This window comes from Molossus molossus, unplaced genomic scaffold (genome assembly GCF_014108415.1).
Source record: "Molossus molossus isolate mMolMol1 unplaced genomic scaffold, mMolMol1.p scaffold_m16_p_2, whole genome shotgun sequence".
In the NCBI taxonomy this organism is placed as follows: Eukaryota; Metazoa; Chordata; class Mammalia; order Chiroptera; family Molossidae; genus Molossus; species Molossus molossus.
In genome coordinates, this window is record NW_023425355.1 from 123,277,741 (window position 1) to 123,301,474 (window position 23,734).

General features: G+C 37.2%; 1 protein-coding gene across 2 annotated transcripts in view; it reads left to right on the plus strand.

Moving 5' to 3' along the window:
* DMD (dystrophin) overlaps window positions 1-23,734 on the plus strand; it is a 2,326,146-nt gene that overhangs the window by 1,760,998 nt on the left and 541,414 nt on the right. For both annotated transcript variants that reach the window (XM_036270045.1, XM_036270042.1), the window contains one exon: window positions 14,020-14,209. In XM_036270045.1, coding sequence (XP_036125938.1) covers window positions 14,020-14,209 — 190 coding nt within the window. The remainder of the gene's footprint in view (window positions 1-14,019; window positions 14,210-23,734) is intronic.

The window sequence follows — 23,734 nt, forward strand, 5'->3', positions numbered from 1 at the left end:
AAAGCAAAATACAATTCTGGAAACATAATTGATTATTGTCATGTTTAAACACCTTAGTTATAACTGAAGAGTAGTCTATTATATAATAAATTTTCTATAGCAAAGATGATCTCTACAAATAATTGTGAGGGTCAACTGAAATAATATATATGAAAATAATATTTAAAATGTATACAAATATACATTCAGGAAATTCATATCAAGAAATAATTTTGATTTGTAAGTTTTTTAAGAATAATGGTCTGTGTCACAAGTTTCAATAAATTTTAAAAGATTGAAATCATATCAAGCATTTTCTCTGACCATAGTAGTATGAAACTAAAAATCAATCACAAGAAAAAAAACTGAAAAACACACAGAAACATGGAGGCTAAATAACATGTTACTAAAAAAATCAATAGGTTAACAAGGAGATCAAGGAGGAAATAAAAAGATAACTTGAAACAAATTAAAATGAGAACACACCAACCCAAAATCTATTAGACAGAGTGAAAGCAGCCCTAAGAGGGAAATTCATAGCATTACTGGCCTATCACAAGAAACAAGAAAAATCAAATGATCTAACTTTACACTTAAAGAAACTAGAAAAAAACAAAAACAAAAATGAACACAGCCCAAAGTGAGTAGAAGAAAGGAAATAATAAAGATCAGAGCAGAAATAAATTAAATAGATTCTAAAAAACAATACAAAAGATCAATGAAACCGAGAGCTGGTTCTTAAAAGATCAACAAGCCCTGGCCAGTTTGGCTCAGCGGTTAGAGCGTCGGCCTGCGGTCCGGAGAGACCCGGGTTTGGTTCCCGCTAAGGGCACGTACTTCGGTTGCAGTTTGTCCCCGGCCCTGGTTGGTTGTGCGGGTGGCAGCCACTCGATGTGTCCCTTCACGTCGATGTTTCTCTCTCTCTCTCCCTTCCTCTCTCTCCCTCCCACTCTATCTGTACAAAAAATGGAAAAATATCCTCGGGTGAGGATAAAAAACAAACAAACAAACAAACAAAAAAAAAAAAAAAGATCAACAAGATGGACAAATCTTTAACCAGACTCATCAAGAAAAAGGAGAGAGGACCCAAATAAATAAAGTTAGAAATGAAAAAGAAGTAACAACTGACACCACAGAAATACAAAGAATTGTACGGAAATATTACAAACAACTATATGCCAACAAATTGGACAATCTGGAAGAAATGGATACATTTCCAGAAACATACAATCCAAAACTGAATTAGGAAGAATCAGAAAATTTGAATAGATTAATTACAACTAATGAAATTGAAGCAGTAATAAAAAACAAACAGATAAACAATAAACTCCCAACAAACAAAAGTCCAGTACCAGATGATTTCTGAGGTACATTTTACCAAACATTCAAAGAAGAACTAACACCTATCCTTCTCAAACTGTTCCAAAAAGTTCAAGAGAAGAAAAGACTCCCAAGCTCATTTTACAGGGCCAACATTATCCTAATTGTAAAACTAGCTAAAGACACTTCAAAGAAAGAAAATTATGGGCCAATATCCCTGATAAACACAGATACTAAAATCCTCCACAAAATATTAACAAATTAGATCCAGCAATACATTAAGATCATACACAATGATCAAATGGGATTTATTCTAGGGATGCAAGGTTGGCACAACATCGGCAAATCAATAAACGTGCTACACCACATAAACAAAATGAAGGACAAAAAGCACGTGATCCTATCAAAAAAATGCACAAAAACAGCATTTAATCAAATCTAGCATCCATTTATGATAGCTCTCAGCAAAGTGGGAATAGAGGGAAAATACCTCAATATAATAAAGGCCATACATGACAAACTCACAGCCAATGTCATACTTAATGGGCAAATCAAAAAACATTTCCCTTGAGATCATGAACAAGACAGGGATGTCTGCTATCACTGCTATTATTCAACACAGCACTGGATGTACTAGTCACAGCAATCAGACATGAAGAGTAAATAAAAGGCATCCATATTGGAAAGGAAGACGTAAAACTGTCATTTGAAGATGACATGATACTGTATATAGAGAACCATAAAGATTCCACCCAAAACTATTGGAACTAATAAATGAATTCAATAAAGAAGCAGGGTGCAATAGACCAGTGGAACAGAGAAGAGAACCCAGAAATGGACCCAAGACATTATGCTCAATTAATATTTGACAAAGGTGGCAAGAGCATACAGTGGAGTAAGGACAGCCTCTTTAATAAATGGTGTTGGGAAAATTGGACAGCTACATGCAAAAAAATTAAACTAGTCCATCAACTTACACCATACACAAGAATAAACTCAAAATGGATAAAAGACTTAAATGTGACCCTTGAATCCATAAAAATCCTAGAAAAAAGTGTAGGCAACAAGATTTCGGACATCATACACAGCAGAATTTTCACTGATACATCACCTAAGGCTATAGAAACACAGGAAAAAATAAACACATGGGACTACATCAAACTCAAAAGCTTCTGCACAGCAAAAGAAACAGCCATCAAAATGGAAAGGCAACCCACTGTATGGGAGAGCATCAATGCCAATGATACATCAGATAAGGAGTTAATTTCCAAAACATACAGAGTACTCATACAACTCAACAAAAGGAAGACAAAGAACCCAATTAAAAAATGGGCAGAGGAACTAAATAGGACATACAAATGGCCAAGAGACATATGAAGAAATGCTCAACATCACTAATCAGCAGAGAGATGCGAATTAAAACAACAATGAGGTATCACCTCATACCTGTCAGAATGGCCGTCATCAGCAAATCATCAAACAAGTGTTGGCGAGGGTGTGGAGAAAAGGGGACTCTAGTACACTGCTGGTGGGAATGCAGACTGGTGTAGCCACTGTGGAAAACACTACGGTGTTACCTCAAAAAATTAAAAATTGAATTGCCATTTGATCCACTAATTGCACGTCTAGGAATATACCCTAAGAAGCCTGAAACATCAATCAGAAAGAATATACGTGACCCCATGTTCATAGCAGCACTATTTATAATAGCTAAGATCTGGAAACAGCCCAAGTGTCCATCAGTAGACGAATGGATAAAAGAGCTGTGGTACATATATACAATGGAGTACAATGCAGCTGTAAGAAAGAAAGATCTCTTATTCTTTGAGATGACATGGAGGGACCTCCAAAGTATTATCCTAAGTGAAACAAGCCAAGCAGAAAAAGACAAATATCATATGATCTCACTTATTTGTGGAATATAATTAACATAACAGCCTGAGGAATAGAAAAGACCCAGAGACGTGGAAGTAGGGTACAGACTGACAACCCTCGGAAGAGGGTGTGGTGGGGGAAGGAAGAGATAAACCACAAAACTTATATGCATGTATGCATAACCAATGGACATGGACAACAAATTCCGGCACGGGGTCAGAGGGGAAGATGGGGAGGAGGGTGTCAATGGGGGAAAAAAAGGAGAAACACCTGTAACAAAAATAAATTAATAAAAATTTTTAAAAAGCAGAGTGCATAAAATAAATCCAGAAATCAGTTGCATTTGTATACACCAATAATGAACTATCATAAAGGGAAACTAAGAAAACAATCTGATTAACAGTTGCATCAAAAAAATAAAAAAGAGCCCAGCTGGTATGGCTCAGTGGTTGAGCGTCGACCCACAGACATAGAGGTCGCCATGCTCGGGTTATGAAATGGGCAAAGGACCTGAATAGACACTTCTCCAAAGAGGACATATAGATGACCAATAGACATAAGAATAGATGCTCAGTATCACTAATCATCAGAGAGATGCAGATTCAAACCACAATGAGATATCACCTCATACCTGTCAGAATGGCTAGCATCAATAAGTCAACAAACAACAAGTTCTGGCAAGGATGTGGAGAAAAGGGAACCCTCATGAACTGTTGGTGAGAATGCAGACTGGTGAAACCACTGTGGAAAGCAGTATGGTGTTGCCTCAAAAAGTTAAAAATGGAACTGCCTTATAACCCAGTGATTCCACTATTGGGAATATATTCAAGGCAACTCAAAACACTGATTTAAAAGAATATATGCACCCCTATGTTCCCTGTAGCATAATTTACAATAACCAAGATTTGGAAGTAGTCCAAGTGTCCATCAGTAGAAGCAATACTACTCAGTTATAAAAAAACAAATAAGGGCCCTGGCCGGTTTGGCTCAGCGGTTAGAGCATTGGCATGCGGTCCGGAGAGACCCGTGTTCGGTTCCCGTTAAGGGCATGTACCTCGGTTGCAGTTTGTCCCCGGCCCTGGTTGGTTGTGCGGGTGGCAGCCACTCGATGTGTCCCTTTCACGTCGATGTTTCTCTCTCTCTCTCTCTTCCTCTCTCTCCCTCCCACTCTATCTGTGCAAAAAATGGAAATGTCCTCGGGTGAGGATAAAAAATAATAATAATAAATAAGGAAATGTTTTTCCCCCATAGTGAATGGACCTGGAGAATATTATGCTAAGTTAAATAAGGCAATCAGAGAAAGACAAGTACCATATGAGAAATGAAGAAGAAAAATAGAGAAGAAAGTTACTCAATTTCCTTATCAATATTAGGAAATATATCTGTTAGATCAACACTGCAAAAGCAACTTAAGCACTTACATTATAGAAATCATTGAGAATTTATTTAGAGTAGAAATTGTGTCTACCTATAAGCCCAACTTTAATCTGTTTATATTTATCTGGAAGGTAGTGTAACTAAATTTTTCTAAAGATTTTTTTTACAGTTCTATAAATACCCAGAATAGTAATTTGAGTCTCTATATTTGAACCAAACCAAATAAAATCAGTTACTCCCATTATTTTTAAACTTCTCCAAATAGTACCTTTAGGTATTGTATCAATAGAAAATATAAAGTACACATCTTATATTAAAGAAGTGGAATCTCTTTGTTAACAATCCAAGTTAGGAAAAAATATATATCCTGAATACTTCACCTGTTCATAACATTATGTACATGTCTTTTGCCATCTAATTTTTCTTAGTGATATAGTATAAAAACACAGATCAAAGAAAATGAATAATGCAAATAGTAGAAAGTTCATGTTTTACTGATGTTTCCTAATATTTTATTTTTAGAAATGTCCTAATAGTTTTAGGGAAAGTATATAATTATGGTTGTTTCTCTAATGATATATTGTGCAAATCTCAATTTTAAAGATATTCATAGAGTAAAAAACTGAAAGCGATAAAATGTGTGTTTTGAAATTTCTTACATGAGCCCTGCCTGGCCAGTTTGGCTCAGTGGTTGGGGCGTCGGCCTGCGGATCAGAGTCCCTGGTTTGGTTCCCGCTAAGGGCACGTACCTTGGTTGCAGTTTGTCCCCGGCCCCGGTTGGGGTCATGTGGTGGCAACCAGTCAATGTGTCTCTCTCATGTCAATGTTTCTCTTTCTCTCTTCCTCCCTCTCTCCCTCCCACTCTATCTGAAGATAAATGCAAAAATGTCCTTGGGTGAGGATAAAAAAAAATAATAATAATAAAATAAAATAAAATTTCTTACATGACCAATAATGCCTATAATCTCAATCTAAAAGTGAAGTCTAGGTGATTTTTTAAAAAACTAAAATGTATCATTGAAGGAAGTTTAAACAGATAGCTCAGAGCTGTGATTTATCTTTAGAGGACTAATCTATATTTTCCTGCAAGTGTGTTGCTTCTGCACATGTTAAAAAGTCATCCTGTGTCGTATGGGGTGACGAAAGATGGGAATGAGTTTTCTGAGACCTAATCAGCAATATTTGGGGAACATTTAGGTCATGGTTTCCAATTAACTCTGGAGACTTGGAGTAATTTAGTACCAGACCATAAGAAGAGGGGATGAAAATCTCGTTAATTCATATGTTGGTGAACAGCAAACCAGCAAATTTGCGTTGAAAATGGATTTTTTTTTGTTTTGAAGCGAAGACCAGCTTGATCTGTCTGTAATAGTTAGCGTGGGAGAATGCCTCTGCATGTGTATTTCCTTGTGTATAGGTTTTTATGTGTTTCAATGACCCTGCTGATGGTAAAATAACAAATACTTAAATTTGTGCTCCAAAATGAAGAATAGGATTCAATGGCATAACCTTCACTGCACTTCTCTTTCTTTTACTACAATGCATGTATCAGAAAGGGGTGGACACCAATATCTATTTTCAGAGGTAGGAAAACTTATTTTCTAACATGCAAGATTTGGGCAGTAATCTCAGTTCTGCCACTTACTTGTGTGTAACCTTCAGAAAATCATTATGGTTCTCTCAGAATCAATCTCGCCAATAGCAAACTGAGACCAGCCATAATCTGTACCATATAGCTAAAAGGTTTCTTATTTTTGTGAAAATTAATTCAATTAGGTAGACGTTTAATGATCATCCTTTACTGCGTTTCAAAATTATCTAGATTATCTCCATTTCTTTGCTAGGAAATGGCTCCAAAATGTTTAAAAATAGATCTATCACTTATTAGGAAAATTGATGTTGAAGTTCATGAATACAGTGTGATATATGAATCCAGATGAATTCTAGTCCTTATTCCATTGTAACTGTAGTTAAACATTTACCTGTATGTCTCTTCTACCAGACTTAAGTATGTTAAATGCTAAAATCCATGTCTCATTGACTTTTTTTTATCCTCATGCAAGGACATTTTTCCATTTTTTGTTCAGATAGAGTGGGAGGAAGAGAAAGAGAGAGAAACATTGAGTGGCTGCCACCCACACGACCCAACCAGGGCCAGGGACAAACTGCAACCGAGGTACATGCCCTTAACAGGAACCGAACCTGGATCTCTCTGGACCGCAGGTCGATGCTCTAACCACTGAGTCAAACCATCCAGGGATCTCATTGACTTTTATGTCACCATCACCAAGCTTAGATTGTGGCACATAATACATATGGAAAAGATGCATGGATGACTCAATGAATGAGATGTTGGTAAACATGTGGAAATAAGAATGAGGTTCAGATTTAAAGATGATCTGTGTAGAGGTTGAAGCCATTGGGAGCAAATGAAATATCCAACTGGAAGCATATATAAAGAAAACCAGAGCAGATTGTAGGTTAAAAAAAAATGGGGATACTATGTGAAATGATGAAAAGGGTAAGTCTCAATATGTCTTAAAACACTTAAAAAGCTGTATGGCTGGTAACTTTTGAGTTTATTTTCTGTGCTCTACCTTAGAGCCTGCATCTCTCACCCTAGGTCAGTAGTTAAATTAAAAGGACAGAGTGTATTTCTTACTTCACAGTTCCATAATGGAGGGAAAAAAAAGAGAAACCTACATTGCCACAACCCTTCTGTAGTCATATTTCTAGGTAGATGTTGCCCAAAACAGATAAAGCTGAAGCAGGAAAGTTAGAATAGGGAGCAAAGACCTCAAGCTCTACCCCTCCCCTTTTCTGTCTTGGCTGGAACATCATAGACATGACCATCACTGACCACCTGTTCCCCCACTTTTCCCTCCGCAAATTCCTGTAATTGGGAGGATCAAAAAGAAATCACTTTCTGGAGAAAAGAGACAAGGACAAGACCTGTAGGCAGTCACCAGCCTCAGAAGCAGAGGATGACCCTATTTGCCCCCCTCCTTGCCCACATTTAATAAAAACCTTCCACCCAGAGCCCATCAGGGGTGGGTCTAGTTCTCCAAGTCACCTTCTCGCCCTTATTAAATGTGCAGTACCACTTCAATAAATTTACTGTGCTTTCCTAGGTATTTCTGTCATGCTCTTGAATTCCTTTTTGTTCCTTGAGGAGGACCTAGATGGGGTTGAGGCCTCCCTTTAGCCTCCCCCGGTGCTACCCAATATCAAAGCCACAATCTTAGAGTAGTTAGAAAGGGAACTAATGGGATGCTAGTCCAAACATTGCTGGAGGATTTTGCTTAGGTTGTTGCTTCTAATTAGCGTAAATTGCTAATATAATTGCTAGATCCTTTCTACAAACTGCTGTATAACAACAGGTAATCACATTTTAACTGCCCCTTTCAACCCTTTCAAATACAATACAAAGTTATTTACCAAAAAAAGAAAAAAAAAAGAAAAGAAAAATCAAAGTGTAATTTATTTACTAGCAAACCAGTACAGACTATTATGGTTACAGAGAATTTGAACTTCATGTTAACTCGGTTTCTACGAGCGCTGTTTGACATGGCTAGAAATTTTTTTTTTCGTTATTGATTTTTAGAGAAAGAGGAAGGGAAAGGGAGAGAGACAGAAACATCAATGAGAGAGAATATCAATTGGCTGCCTCCTGCATGCTCCCCACTGGGGATGGGGCCCACAACCTGGGCATGTGCCCTGACCAGGAATCAAACCAGTGACCTCTTGGTGCATGGGTCGATGCTCAACCACTGAGCCACACTGGCTGAGTGAAATTTTTTGTTCCTAAGTCCAGATGCTGCTAAGGTGCTTATTCTCTCTGATCTGTATCTAACAAACAAAAAAAGGGGGGGGGGGATGGTTATCATATAATCCTTTCCCTGAAAATATCATATGAAATGATAGTGGTTAAAATGCAAATAAACCAGGAAAGAAAGATTCAGACTCTTTGACTTGGTTACTTCATGACAGTAACAGGGCCCAGATGGAAGTGTTCTTTAGAAGACTGAATGATGTCAGTTCCCCAGTTTGTCACACAGAAACACCTGGGCACAGCAGCCTTCAATATCAGATCGAGCGTTTTTCTCCCCTAAAAATATTCAATGTTTTTTCTGTTTGATTATATAGGGTATCCCTAAAATATGTATACACACTTTGAATAATTATAAAGCCAGTATTTATTAGCATACATTTTATTTTCAAAATGTAATAGAATCTACAGACACCATGTACACATTTTTGGGATATATAATTATATAATATATATAATCCTGCAATACAGTGCACTGATAAAGTACTGTCCCTCCATGTAGCTAATAGTGGAATATTACCTATACATTAATTAAGCTTTTCAGCTTTACCTTGGAAAGCAGTAAATTTCCTTTTTCTCCTTTGCTTTTATGTATTAGGTTGATCATAAGAAATTGGTTCTAGTTGACTTAATAAAAAATCTAGAGTCTTAGAGATTTATTTAGAGATGCTATGCTGTGTGTGTGTGTATGTGTGTGTGTGTGTATGCACCAGTGTGTATATATAGTGATAAATCCAAGTATTACTTATCTGATCGCCTCACTGATAATCAGTTTTTTCTAAACTTTTTTCTTTATTGATTTTAGAGAGAGAGGAAGGGAGAAGGAGAGAGAGATAGAAACATCGATGAGGGAGAACATCGATTAGATGTCTCCTGCATGCCCCCCACTGGGGATCAGGCCCACAACCATGTGCGTGACCGGGAATCGAACCGGTGACCTCTTGGTTCATGGGTCAACATTCAACCACTGAGCCACACCAGCCAGGCTGATTATCAGTTCTTAAACGGAAAATGGAGATGCTGAAGACATGCCTTCTGTGATTCTCTCCCCTTAGATAGTGTTGTCTCTGAATGGGCATCTGCTTGGGCAGGTGCAGGGTTGTGGAAAGCTTTATATTTCCAGCACTTTGCCCTTTCAATAGATTCTGACTTCTAACTGGTAATAATGCAACTCTGCATTATCTATAGATCTCCTTAAAGAACAATCAGGAGTGCAATAGCTCTTCAGATTCATTGCTTAGTGTGACAATCCTCCATCCTGTCCCCTTTTGAGACCACAATGTGTGCAGGTAGTTGTATATTTATCCACATACACATCTTAGGCCAGCGTATTTTTTAAAGCCTTAAGAGTGTAAAAATCCAGCAGGTCAGGTTCCTGAGAAGGCAGATTTGGAGAAAGCCATTAACCTGTAAGAATTTTACTGGGGAGTATTCTCAGGATTAACACCTATGAGGGGGGAAAGGGAAGGAAGCAGAAGAGGGCAGAAGGAGACGCTGGGCTTCATTGCAGCTGTAACCACAACATCAATCAACCATATCCTTCTCTACCTTCCCCTCCCCTGCAGGATTGTCCTGAGTTGGAGCAAGGGAGCCAGGATTTAAAAAAAAAAAATTCCTGTATTGATTTTAGAGAGAGAGAAAGTGAGAGGGAGAGAGAGAAAGAAACATCAATGAGAGGGAACATCGATTGGCTGCCTCCTGCATGCCCCCCACTGGGAATTGGGCCCACAACCTGGGCATGTACCTTGACTGGGAATTGAACTGGTGACTTCTTGGTGCATGGGTCGACGCTCAACCACTGAGCCACACTGGCCATACAGGAGCCACGCTTTTATAGCCCACACATTAAGCAGTCATTGGATACAACCTAGCTCCAGCAACTTACCCAGAAATTAGTACAAAATGTATTTCAGTCCTGAAGAAGGGCTGGGCAGCCCAGCAAAGTGTCCACTGCAATAGTAGTTTACATTTGGTCTCCAGTGGTACTACTTCTTGAAGTGTAGTATGTATTATAATTACATGGAAGGCTTACTTATTTATTTATTTATTTATGTATTTATTTATTCATTTATTTATTTTATTCTCACCCAAGGACATATGCATTTATCCTCAGATAGAGCAGGAGGAAGAGAGGGAGGAAGAGAGAGAGAGAAACATCAATGTGAGAGAAACACATCGACTGGCTGCCACCCACATGACCCCAACCGGGGCCAGGGACAAACTGCAACTGAGGTACGTGCCCTTGGGCAGAATCGAACCCATGACTCATTGGTCCGCGGGCCGACACTGTAACCACTGAGCCAAAACGGCCAGGGCTAGTCTTTGTTACTTTTAACATTCAGCCAGATTTTCTCCAAGGTCTATAATCTGATAATCTAGACAAAGGACTTGACTCAATAATCCACATTTAAGATCCCCAGTTTTGTTCTAAGCCACTTTTACAATTTCCTCAGGATTCTCATAATTTCTACATTTTTATTTATCATATAAGCCATGTCAAGCCAGATGGTTATAGAAAATTAAAAAGCATGAAGGACAGAGGTATTTGGAATGCACACATGTGGCATGTGAGTGCCCTTAACTCATTTCTAGTGTAGACTTGGCACAATGAAAATTTAAGAATTCAGTGTCCATTGTAGATTGACCTCAGGAGAGAGGATGGAGCCTTCAAAAAAGCAGGAAACAACCATCTCCCTTCGATCAAAGAGGCCTGAACAGGAACTCATTTGAAGAGATTATCTGCCATGGCTGCCATTGAATTTTTTAACGTATTTACCAAATTAGAAAATATTCAGCCTGATGTTGTCAGTATTTCAGACCACGAGGGTATCGTTTAGGAAAATGGTGCCTTCCTGTCCTGAAAGAGTTACTGTTCTTCCCTGAGGGCCTAATTTACAAAGCAGCAAACTCACTGGTAGGATTTGGCTGGAAATCTCATTGTCTCAGTAGAACCCTTTCATCTGATTTATGTGCATTGCGTTTTACAAATAACTCAAAGTTATTTACTGGTGACTTTCTCTGGAAGCAGAGGGTAAGCGGTGTTTCAAGTTGAAGAACAGAGGAACTCGGATGCATCAAGGAAGGGAACTGATAACAAAATGCACGCTGTCTAATTCTCTAAGCTTCCCTCTGCCATGAGAGACTTTCTTATCGTCCTTTTATTTTGTGTCAAAGTGGAGTGTGTTCGAAAATATGTCAATGTCTACCCCTGCATTTGTCTCCTGGAATGCAACAGCTTATTTCTATCCCAAATTTGGAGCTGGAGACGGAGTAAGTCTTAGTGATTTCGAATGCATAAGCCAACCTAGAAATATGAACTTGAACTGGATGAAATTGCTGCTTTTGTAGCCAGAAATGCTCCAATGTTGGCGGTTATACATGCTTCAACCTGTACGATTGTAACGTGAATTTTCTGGGTGCTGTGTCAATGGTTCTGAATGTTTAAATCATACTAAATGAAAAGAGAAATCAATAACAATTTGGATCTTTCTCCCTACATTGATAGTGTGCTGAAAACGGGATAAGCAGGGAGCCAGCAATCTAGGGTAGCTCTCAAACTATGGGAGGTTTAACTGATTTCCCTAACCAGGACACCAAGCCACCTTTCCACTGTGCAGTATTAAAGTTTATTTAGGAGTTGATAAATAGCTTAGTGCAATGCTTCCTTTTTTTCCAATAGCTGCATCCTCATAAACCTATTCTACCCTCCACCAGTTAATGCAGACAGAAGATTTTTCTCCAGTATGAGCACCGAAACGACACTGTAGAAGACTGTGTACTCAGCAAAAACCTCATGATGAATAAACAGCTCTTCCGGGGGCTTTGCTGCCGCTGGCTCGACAGGAGTTGTTTATTGCCTGGTTTGCACATCCCATGATAAAGTTGCTGCTGAAATAAATTGCAATTTTGCATAATTATTGACAATCACATCTTAACAAGCAGTGTGTATCATATTCAAGTGTTCAATTTTTTTTCAATCCATTTTTAGCTTATGTTTAATCCCAGAAAGTGTTTGTGTAGTAATCGAAGGCAAATACAGCATTGAAATAGAGTACTCATTTCCTCATTGCAGACAAAATTTACCTGAATCTTCTTAGATGGGACAGATATTGCCTAAGGCAGTTTTCCCTCCCAAACTATTATTATGTAGATGTTTGCTGAGGGTATGTGTGTGTGTATCCACAATACATGCATTACCTATGTTGTCAGGAAATATGGATAATTTTTTTTTCATCCTCACCCGAGGACATTTTTTACATTTATCTTCAGATAGATAAGGAGGAAGAGAGAGGGAGAGAAACATCGACATGAGAGAGACACATCGACTGGTTGCCACCCACACGACCCCAACCGGGAAGGGGGACAAACTACAACCGAGGTACGTGCTCTTAGCGGGAACTGAACCCGGGACTCTCTGGTTCGCAGGCTGACACTCTAACTGCTGAGCCAAACAGGCCAGGGCATGAATACTTTTTTTTTTTTTTTAGATTTTTTTGTGTCATTAGGAAACTTGGTTCACTTCTTCTAAAATACTAGAGTAAGAGAGAATGGGATGTAGGCAGAGGAAACTAACATTTTAAAGTAACTGTAATGTGTAACTCTCTAATGCATTATTGTATTTTCAGTCTCATCACAGCAATATGCACTTGCAGATGAGAAACTAAGAAATCAGAGAGGCTAAGTAACTTGTCCTATCACACAGTTGGTAGGGGAGATTGTGATTCGAGCCCAGATCTGTCTGGTTTTTCGGTTCTATTTTTTCCATTACACTTAAAATTTTCCTTTGGAAAATATTCTCAGTTGTATGACAGGCAGGTAATAAAATATCAAGTTAATACAATAGTTAAAACTATTAGAGCACAATAGCAAGAGTTACACAAAATAATTCTGCACAATGGTTTCTATGAAAGATGTTCTTTCTCTACTTGTTAGTCTTTTTGTTCTCCTTTGCCCTCGAATTCCCTTCTCTTTTTTCCTCCAGCATTTAACTTTCTATTTTAGGTTTACATTTTCTTGACTTTTCTCCTTGCCTATCCAAAAATTAGCTTAAACCTTTGTAGCATATTAAAATAAACTTTCCAAAAATAGAATAAAATCAACTTTCAAAATTGATTGGTAAAACCTAGAAAGGTGAAGAAAATGTTTGAGAGTTCATATATATGAATTTTCAAAACTCTGAATATATGTGTGTATATACCTATGTGTGTGTAAATATATCTGCTATTCTAGTTGATTTTTTTAAATCCTCACCCTAGCATATTTTTGCATTTGTCTTCAGATACAGCGGGAGGGACGGGGTGGGGGGAGAGAGAGAGAGAAACATCAACATGAAAGGGACACATCCAGTGGTTGCCACTCACATGACCCCAACTGGGGACGGGGACAAACTGCAACTGAGGTACATGCTCTTAGTGGGAACCAAACCTGGGACTCTCTGGTCTGCGAACCAATGCTCTAACTGCTGAGCCAAACCGGCCAGGACTCTAGTTGTTGCTTTTAAGAGGGGCTTTAGCAGCAACTCACTTCTTTGCTCATATATACAGTTTAGTCCCTTTATCCTTGCTCTTTTCATGGGGTTCTCTAGGTGCACCATTCAGATCTTTGAGGAGAATTGCGTCTGAACATTTGTTCCTTTGCAGAGTGAACGAACGAGAGGCTGCTTTGGAAGAAACTTATAGATTACTGCAACAGTTCCCCCTGGACCTGGAGAAGTTTCTTGCCTGGCTCACAGAAGCTGAAACCACTGCCAATGTTCTGCAGGATGCCACCCATAAAGAACGGCTCCTAGAAGATTCCAAGGGAGTGAGAGAGCTGATGAAACAATGGCAAGTAAGTCAAGCATTTCTACTTTGGCTCTCTTGTGAATGCAATTGAACAATTATCAACATTTGTCCTTGTAATTGATATGCGGGGCACAAAATAGTTCTATGGTCTCATATAGTTAAGCATTTGGTCCAGAAGGAGAGAGGCAGAGGGAGAAGGAAAAGTCATGTAGTATTCCATGTAACACCCCAATCTTCTGACTAGTACCTGTTTTTAACTAGGAAAAACTTGCACATAAAACCAGAGCTTTGTGCAGAGAAAGAAATAAGGGATTGATTTATTAAATTGAAAAAGTTGCCATTTTGAGTGTTTATTTAATATTTTACAGGGAAAGCATCTGTATGAATTGTCTACTTTATTTAGCGTTGCTAACTAAATCAGTTTCCCTTCATTACTTTCAAATATGTTTTGAAATGCTAATCTGGCATTTTGTAACATTCTTCCTAACATGATCTGTGAAAATAAAAAATGAGATGGCTAAATTTGTCATAGTTAATGATAAGACAATTTCCAGACAATTGTTTTTCCTAGAAACAACAATTATGGCCATAAAATTTCATATCATAAACAGTGAAGACAGAAGCTGAGGGTAGTCATGTTTAATGAAGTCTTGGTGAGAATAATATTTTGCAGTTCAAGTTTATTCTCAGTACCTGATGTAATTTTCCTGAACTAGTATGGAGTTTTGTTATGTACAGATGAGTTTTCTGGCTTGATAGAAGAACTTGACTATTATCACAAATAAAATCTGGAGTGTTCAAATAATATGATCACTTTTTTTAACTAACTTTGTTTCTTTGTTTTGTATTTTCAAATCTTGAAAAAAAGTGATCGTGTATCCTAGGTTGACAAATAGTTTCCAAATCAAATCATAATAAGCAAAGGGTTTTCTCTCCCCCTCCCCTTTTGATGTTCTCCTTTTTTTGTCTTGAGATGATATTTGATCTACTTTGCGGCTCTGGTGCATAGGGTAGATGACAGTGGCAATTTACAGCTTCTTGAATTCCTCATTCTTGTCTTATCATTCTCCGCAGACCCTACTGTCCCCTCCACAGCGTGTGTTGAGTTGGTTTGATCATTCGGAGGCAGTTTGTTTAGAACAATACCCGACTTCATCTTTGCAGATATCTCCCATGGCTTGAGAATGTAAAAACAATGCAAAGTAGACTTTTTTGGTCACTCTTGGATGAAGGGTTAGAAAATTTGCTGCTGTAATACTTATTTGACTTACAACATTTCATAAATAAAATTTACTCCTTTTGAATGCCCATAAGGCACCCTCGAATTTCAGTAAATACTATATAGATCCGCATATTCTCATCAGCTATGGTGAAAAGTAAAACTTCAAGTGGACTTTTTAGCAGATTACTTAAAAAATAATCTGGTGACTCAAAATAGTTGTATAGTAGGAATTTAATAAAAGATTCCTTAAATTCATGATTAAGTCTGGTTGAGGGCAAAAATACATCCATCTGTCTATTTCCTGTACATTTTATATATATATCTGCAGGACTATACAATGAAAATTCATTTATAACGCTAAATCTTGAGAAACTGCAAGATTCTGAATCATTAAAGAAAAAAAAATGTTGTCCAGCCGATGTGGCTCAGTGGTTAAGCATTGACCCATGCACCAAGAAGTCACCGGTTCGATTCCCAGTCAGGGCACATTCCCAGGTTGTGAGCTTGATCACCAGTGGGGGACATGCAGGAAGCGGCCAATCAGTGTTCTCTTTCATCGATGTTTCTATCTCTCCTTCTCCCTTCCTCTCTTTCTAAAATCAATAAAGGGAAAAAAATTTAAAAAACATAAAAAAATGTGATTTCCTACTTATATTGGAAGAATGAAGAATAAAATATATTTTGTGTTTAGTTTTCTGATATCTTTTAAACATAGTTGGAAATTATGCTGAGTAAACTTCTTAGCTCATGCTATATTTCTCATAAAAATGTATTTATTCTAAAAACCATCGAGCTACCTCAGTCCCTGAAAATCTTAAACATACTATTTTTTCCTTACTAGAATAGGACTAAGATTTCAACGTTATTTTAAAACAGAGACAATTTTCTCATTTTCTCTTGGTTAATATTGTGTTTTATATTAATTCTAATTGCCTGAGGTCAAAACTACATTAAATGAATAGTAATGGCATTTATAGTCAGCTCTGATTTTTAGTTAGATGGCTCAGTAATGGTCTTTTGGTGAAATGTTTAGAGGTATCATGATAAAAATTCTAAAGTACTAAAAATATTGATTATTGTTAATGGCACATTTCAACTGATAAAATATAATCAAGATACTGGGGTTTACAAGCAACAAATAGAAATGCTTTATTTTATTTACTTTTTTAGAGTGAGAGGAAGGGAGAGGGAGAGAGAGAGAGAAACATTGATGAGCGAGAACATTGATTGGCTGCCTCCTGCATGACCCCAAGTGGGGATTAGGCCCACAACCTGGGCATGTGCCCTGACCGGGAATCAAACCAGCGACCTCTTGGTGCATGGGTTGATACTCAACCACTGAGCCACACTGGCCAGGCTGGAAGTGCCCATTTTGAAAGTAAATAAAAACACATATCTTAGAAGGTTACATGCAGTTTTTCAGTATTTCAGCTAAATGGAACTATTTACTTTTTCCCTCTGAAAATGATTTTTAAATTTTGAACAAAAAATTTTTTGTAATGTATGGAAAGGATAAATGCTCAACCCTTTGCCTTTTCACTCCTTTTGAAGAAGTTCATAGATGATATTCATTGTTTGATTTGTGCTGTACAATAGCCCCCCTTTATCCATAGTTTCAGTTACCTGCGGTCAGCCATGGTCCAAAAATATCAAGTGGAAAATTCTAGAAATAAACAAATCATAAGTTTTAAATTGTATGCCATTCTGAGTAGCGTGATGAAATCTCACTCCATCCCACTCAGAATGTGAATCATCCCTTCATTCAGCATTTTCATGTTATAGACGCTCCCTGCCCATCAGTCACTTAGTAGATGGCTGGATTATTTAATAGACTGTCATAGTATCGCACTGCTTGTGTTCAAGTTACTTTTATTTTATTTAATAATTGCCCCAAAGTGCAAGAGTAGTGATGCCTGCAATTATGATACGCCAAAGACAAGCCGTATAGTGCTCCCTTTGAGTGAAAGAATGAATCCAGTCCAATAAGATATTTTGAGGGAGAAGACATTCACATAACTTTTCTTAGAGTATACTGCTGTAATTGTTCTATTTTATTATTAGTGATTGTTGTTAATCTCTTACTGTGCCTATTCATAAATTACATTTTATCACAGGTATGTATGCATAAGAAAAAATATGATATATAGAGAGTTTGGTACTACCCTCGTGGGTAAAGGGGGACTACTGTATAGCCAGAGTAGTTCTTACATATTTCAAAAGGAAACTCCTTGCCTGGCTGGCTTGGCTCAGTGGACTGAGCATCGTCCCATGGACTGAGAGGTCTGAGTTCGATGCCAGAAAAGGAGAGAGAGAGATATTAATGAAAAGGATCTAAAAATGGTTAATAGTTAGTCTGGCCAGTGTGGCTCAGTGGTTGAGTGTTGACCCATGCATTAAGAGGTCTTCAGTACGATTCCTGGTCAGGACACATGCCTCGGTTGTGGGCTCGATCCCCAGTAGGGGGCATACAGGAGGCAGCCAATCGATGTTTATCTCACATCAATGTTTCTGTCTCTAAAAAAAATTCAATAAATCTCTCTTCTTAAACAACAAAAAAAAGGAAACTTCTTTTTTGGCTGGATGGCTGAGTAGGTTGGAGCATCAGCCCATACACTGAAAAGTTGCAGGTTCGATTCCTAATCAGTGCACATAGTGGGTATATGTGAGGCAAGTGATCTCTTAATCTCTCTCTCTCTCTCTCTCTCTCTCTCTCTCTCTCTCTCTCTCTCTCTCAAATCAAAACATATCCTCAAGTGAGGATTAAAGATAAAGAAAGAAAGAAATAAGGAACCCCAAATGCCTAGCCGGAGCAACAGCTCTCCCAATGGATCTGATACATCTTTACCCAAAAGCAGTGATGTTTTACTTTAAATGAATGCTACTAAATGGAGACAGGGAGTGAAAACTTTCATGAAATATGTTTTTCTCTGTGACTGTCAATCAGTTGTTTTGCATATGAAGTCTCCAGCTCTTGCTAGACTCCTGACTCTCACTATTGTTTATCACCCACTTCATAAGATACTTAATTCTCCCAGCAAGAATTACAATCCATGGGCTCTATAAGCATACATGTATTATGAAGCTTATGTTTCCTTAATGAAATTAGCCTGATTAATTTCACTCTGAAAGCCTTGAAAATTTTTTCTTTATATTAGAAAAAAATGTCATATACTTTTCTTGCTAAAAATAAAGACATAATAGGTGTCCTTGTACTTTTGGATAATGAGAAATCTCTTATAAGTATTGTTATTTCTTTAATTGGAATTTTAAAGCTAATATGTTTTTATAGAGTACCAAACTATACAGAGCCCAGAGACGTGACAGTTTGAGATTTTTTTCATTGAAAATTCATCCTTAAAATGAAGAACTATATTCAAAATTGAATCAAGTTCTTCCTGTGTCCAAAACATTTCTTGCTTTGAGTCTCAACGAACTGATAAAGTTCTGGCATAAAACCATGTGCAACTAACTGAAAAATGGGAAGACTCTGCATCTTTGCTAATATTTCACAACAGTTTCACCAATCATAACTGGTCTTCTAAGCACCCCTAAGTGATCAATGTAATACCAGCTGATAAAGAAGGTTTGTGGGAGTGGGTTTGCAGTGGGAGAGATGGTCATAAAGGTGGAATAATTAGGGTCTTTTACTCAGCAAGAGAAACTATGGAGCAATTGATATTTGAGACTCCTTCACCTGTGATCTGGTTCATGTCTCAGGCCATATCTCTCAACCCACTCCCTACTCTCTGATTTCATTTGTTTTACTCACATCTCTTCCCAACCCTCTTTCTCATTATAAAATTTCTCTACTAGGAAATAAAACACATCCAGAGATACAAGTTTTATAAATGTTGAATTCTATATCAGAGTACACCTGCAAATTGATTAAGATACCTTAGATATCTAATACATTATTGAAATTGAGGAAATAGCTTCTTCAGTGTTTCTAACAAAAGTCTGGGCCCACTGGATAATTCCAAAGGAAGAAAGAAGAATGCAATCTTAGTAACACAGTATCCTGAATAAATCGGATTGTCATTTTTGGGGGACATTTGAGAACAGAGAGGCAATCTGAGGATTCCTAACTCTAAGAAAACTCTGTGTATTTCTTTCTGCTGCTATCCTTTGAATGAGTTTTCTATGTATTTTTAAATCTTCCTACTTTGATGTCTAAAGAATATGAAAGTTAATCTTAATATTTTTATTTTGCCTGTTGATGACTGCCTATCATTTTAGATATTTTAAACCTTTTCCCCCAATTTTTATTAATTTATTTGTGTTACAGATGTTTCTCCTTTTTCTCCCCTAGACACCCTCTTCCACATCCTCTCCCCCCAGCAGTGTTGTCTATGTTCATTGGTTATGCACATATCCATATAAGTTCTTTGGTTCATCTCATCCATACCCCCCTCCTCCTCTGAAGTTTGTCAGTTATTTCCCAAAGAACTTTAATTCATCATATCTTTATTAAGCATTTGTTAAATGCCTAGCATGATGTAAGGACTAGCAAGACAAATGTGAGTAGAGAGATGCTTTTCACAGTTCACACAAAGAACTAGGTTGTGTGATCAATTCAATGAGTATCAATTCACATTTTTTTATGGTTGAAAGTATTACAGAAGTCCCCCTTTTTTCCCCATTGACCCCCTCCTTCACACTCCCACCCCCTCCTGCCTTCCCCCACCTACTGTCCATGTTGATTGTTTGTGCATATATGCATATAAGTTCTTTGGTTTATCTCAATCCATATTTTTTAAATAAAAAGGAATGAAATTAATAGAATAAAATAGAAAATAGAGTTCATCACTCTTAAGTAAGAGTCAGTATTATTTTGTAAAACTTTGGTTTCAACTGTTTGTATGTACGTGTATATGTGTGTGTACTGGATCACTATGTAACATATATTCAAAAGACACTGTATTGGAACATGATTTCTGCCTTTGGGGTGCTTATATTCCAGACATGAAGATAGATATGCTAAGACAAAATTAAAGTAGTGTGATGAGTATTATAGTAGAGGGCTTGACAGGGTCAAATAAAAATAGAGGATGAGTAAGGTAAGCCTGCCAGAGAGGCCAGGAAACTCACCTAGAAGAAGAGTGTTGTCAGTCTTGCTTATACATTAGAGGAGTGTTTACAAATGCTGATTTAGGCCCTGACCGAGTAGCTCGTTGATCAGAGCGTCATCCTGATACGCCAAGTTTTTGGTGGGTTTAATCTCCACTCAGGGCACATACAAGAAGCAACCAATGGATGCATAAATAAGTGGAACAACAAATCTCTCTCTCTCTCTCTTTAGTCATTTGATTATAAGGATTATAGCATTCTAGACCACGCTACCATGATCTCTTTCATGTGTAAACATCATTACTGAATGTACTGCAAGTTTTAGAACCTGCTTTTCTGGATATTGCCATTAGAATTAGCTATTATCTGGAGTGATACAAGAAAGCAATAAATTGAATAACTTTGTGATTTGATTATTGAATCCTGTAACTTTATATATATTGTACAAACCAAAAGAAAGACCCACGTAGGTAAGAAGACATTGTGTACCCTGAAAAACCCATTTTGATAGCCCCAATAACCATTACCTTTTATTCCTCACAGAGCTTCTGTGAGAATCTTATGATAATACATATAAAAGCACTTTGAAAAAGCTTTCTTCAGCCCTGGCTGGTTTGGCTCAGTGGTTAGAGTGTTGGCCTGCAGACTGGAGAGTCCCGGGTTTGGTTCCCACTAAGGGCATGTACCTCGGTTGCAGTTTGTCCCCAGCCCCGGCTGGGGTCGTGTGGGTGGCAACCAGTCTATGTGTCTTTCTCACATCGATGTTTCTCTCTCTCTTTTCCCCCTTCTCTCCCTCCCGTTCTATCTGAAGATAAATGCAAAAAATGTCCTCAGGTGAGGATAAAAAAAAGCTTTCTTCAAATTAAAGATCTGTATTATTATTATGAATTACCATTAGACAAAAGTCAAACTGAAGATGTGAACCTAATACTTAATACTATACTCTTTAAAATCAATAGATCAATAATATTAATTAATAATGAGGATAATCAAATCTTTCATCTTTTATAGTTGACAAAGCATTTTTACTTGCATTCTCTAATTTGATTCCCAATGAAAACCTCTGGTATTGGTATAGTTATTTTCATTTTTAGGTAAGGAGCATAAAGTTAGAAAGGTTAAATAATTTAGCTATTATTACTTCCTTGAAAATCAACAAATTTGAATTTTATCACACCATATAAGGAGGGAAATGATTCAAAATAAAAGCCTATTAAATAAATGCTTAGTTTTCTGGGATTAATAACACCGTGTATTTATCCTATTATTAGGATAGATAATAATAATAACTGACTTTAAAAATTACTTTGTGCCAGGCAGTGTGCTAAGTACTTTGCTTGCATGATATACTATCATACTATACTTTTTACAGATGAAAAAAAATGAAGCTTTAAGAGATTGGGTAACTTCTCCTAAGGTCCACACAACTATATGAAGAAAGAAGTCAGTATTTAAACCTAAGTTTGACCTTCTGACCTACGACTAATCCTAGTATCCTATCTATTACTCTAAACTGACTCAGTATTCCAGGCAAAGACCTAAAATAACCAAAAGTAAGTTTCAAATCATTCACCTAATAGGAATTTGTTAATAAATGGAACTGTTCCTACTTCCTAAACAACCATATTTCCTTTACATTTTTCAGTCTACTTTCTACATTTACCTCTTAACTCTTTATTGAATAGATTATCTCTATCCCATTGTATGTTCTTGCCCCTTTGTCAAATATCAATTGACCATAAAGGCATGGGTTTATTTCTGAGCTCTTTATTCTGTTTTATTGATCTATATATATGTTTTTATGCCAGACCCTGCTGTTTTGATTATTATGGCCTTGTACTATAGTCTGACATCAGGTAGCATGATTCCTCCAACTTTGTTCTTCTCAAGATTGCTGAGGCTATTGAGGGTCTTTTGTGGTTCCATATAAATTTTTGAAATATTTGTTCTAGTTCTGTGGAATACACCATTGGTATCTTGATAGGAATTACACTGAATCTATAGATTGCTTTGGGTAGTATGGACATTTTAATGATGTTAATTCTTCCTATCCAAGAACATAGTATATGTTTCCACCCATTTGTATCTCCTTCAATTTTATTCTTCACTGTCTCATAATTTTCCGATTATATGTCTTTTACATCCTTGGTTAAATTTATTCCTAAATATTTTATTTTATATTTTTGTTGCAATTGTAAATGTGATTGTTTTCTTAGTTTCCCCTTCTGATAGTTCATTATTGGTGTATAAAAATGCAATTAATTTCTGGACATTGATTTTGTATCCTACTACTTTATTGAATTTATTTATCAGTTCTAGTAGATTTTTGGTGGCATCTTTAGGATTCTCTATATACAGCATCATGTCATCTGCAAATAATGACAATTTTATTTCTTCCTATCCATATGGGTGTCTTTTATTTCTTCTTCTTGTCTAATTGTTGTGGCTAGGACTTCTAGTACTATGTTGAATAAGAGTGGGGAAAGTGGACATCCCTGTCTTGTTCCTGACCTTGAGGGAAATGCTTTTAGTTTTTGCCATTGAGTAAGATGTTGGCTGTGGGTTTGTCATATGTGGCCTTTATTATATTGAGGTATGTTCCCCCTATTTTCACATTGCTGAGAGTTTTTATCATAAACAAATGCTGAATTTTATCAAATATGTATTTCTGTACCTGTTGATATAATCATGTGATTTTTATCCTTCATTTTGTTTATGTGATATATCACATCTATTCATTTGCAGATATTTCACCCACTTGCATACCTGGAATAAATCCTGCTTGATTGTCGTGTATGATCTTTCTAAAATATTGCTGGATACAGTTTGCTAATAGTTTGTGGAGGATTTTAGTATCTGTGTTCATCAGGGATATTGGCCTATAATTTTCTTTCTTTGTAGTGTCCTTATCTGCTTTCTGTTTGTTTGTTTGTTTTTTATTAATTTGTTTTTGTTACAGATGTTTCTCCTTTTTCCCCCATTGACACCCTCCTCCCCATCCCCTCCCGCCCCATCCCCAGCTTTGTTGTCTATGTCCATCAGTTATGCATACATGCATATAAGTTCTGTGGTTTATTTCTTCCTCTCCCAACCCCCCTCCCCTGAGGCTTGTCAGTCTGTACCCCACCTCTATGTCTCTGGGTCAATTTTGTTCATCAGTTTGTTTAGTTCACTATATTCCAGAAATAAGTGAGATCATGTGATATTTGTCTTTCTGTGCTTGGCTTGTTTCGCTTAGCATAATATTCTCCAGGTCTTTCCATGCCATCTCAAAAGATAAGA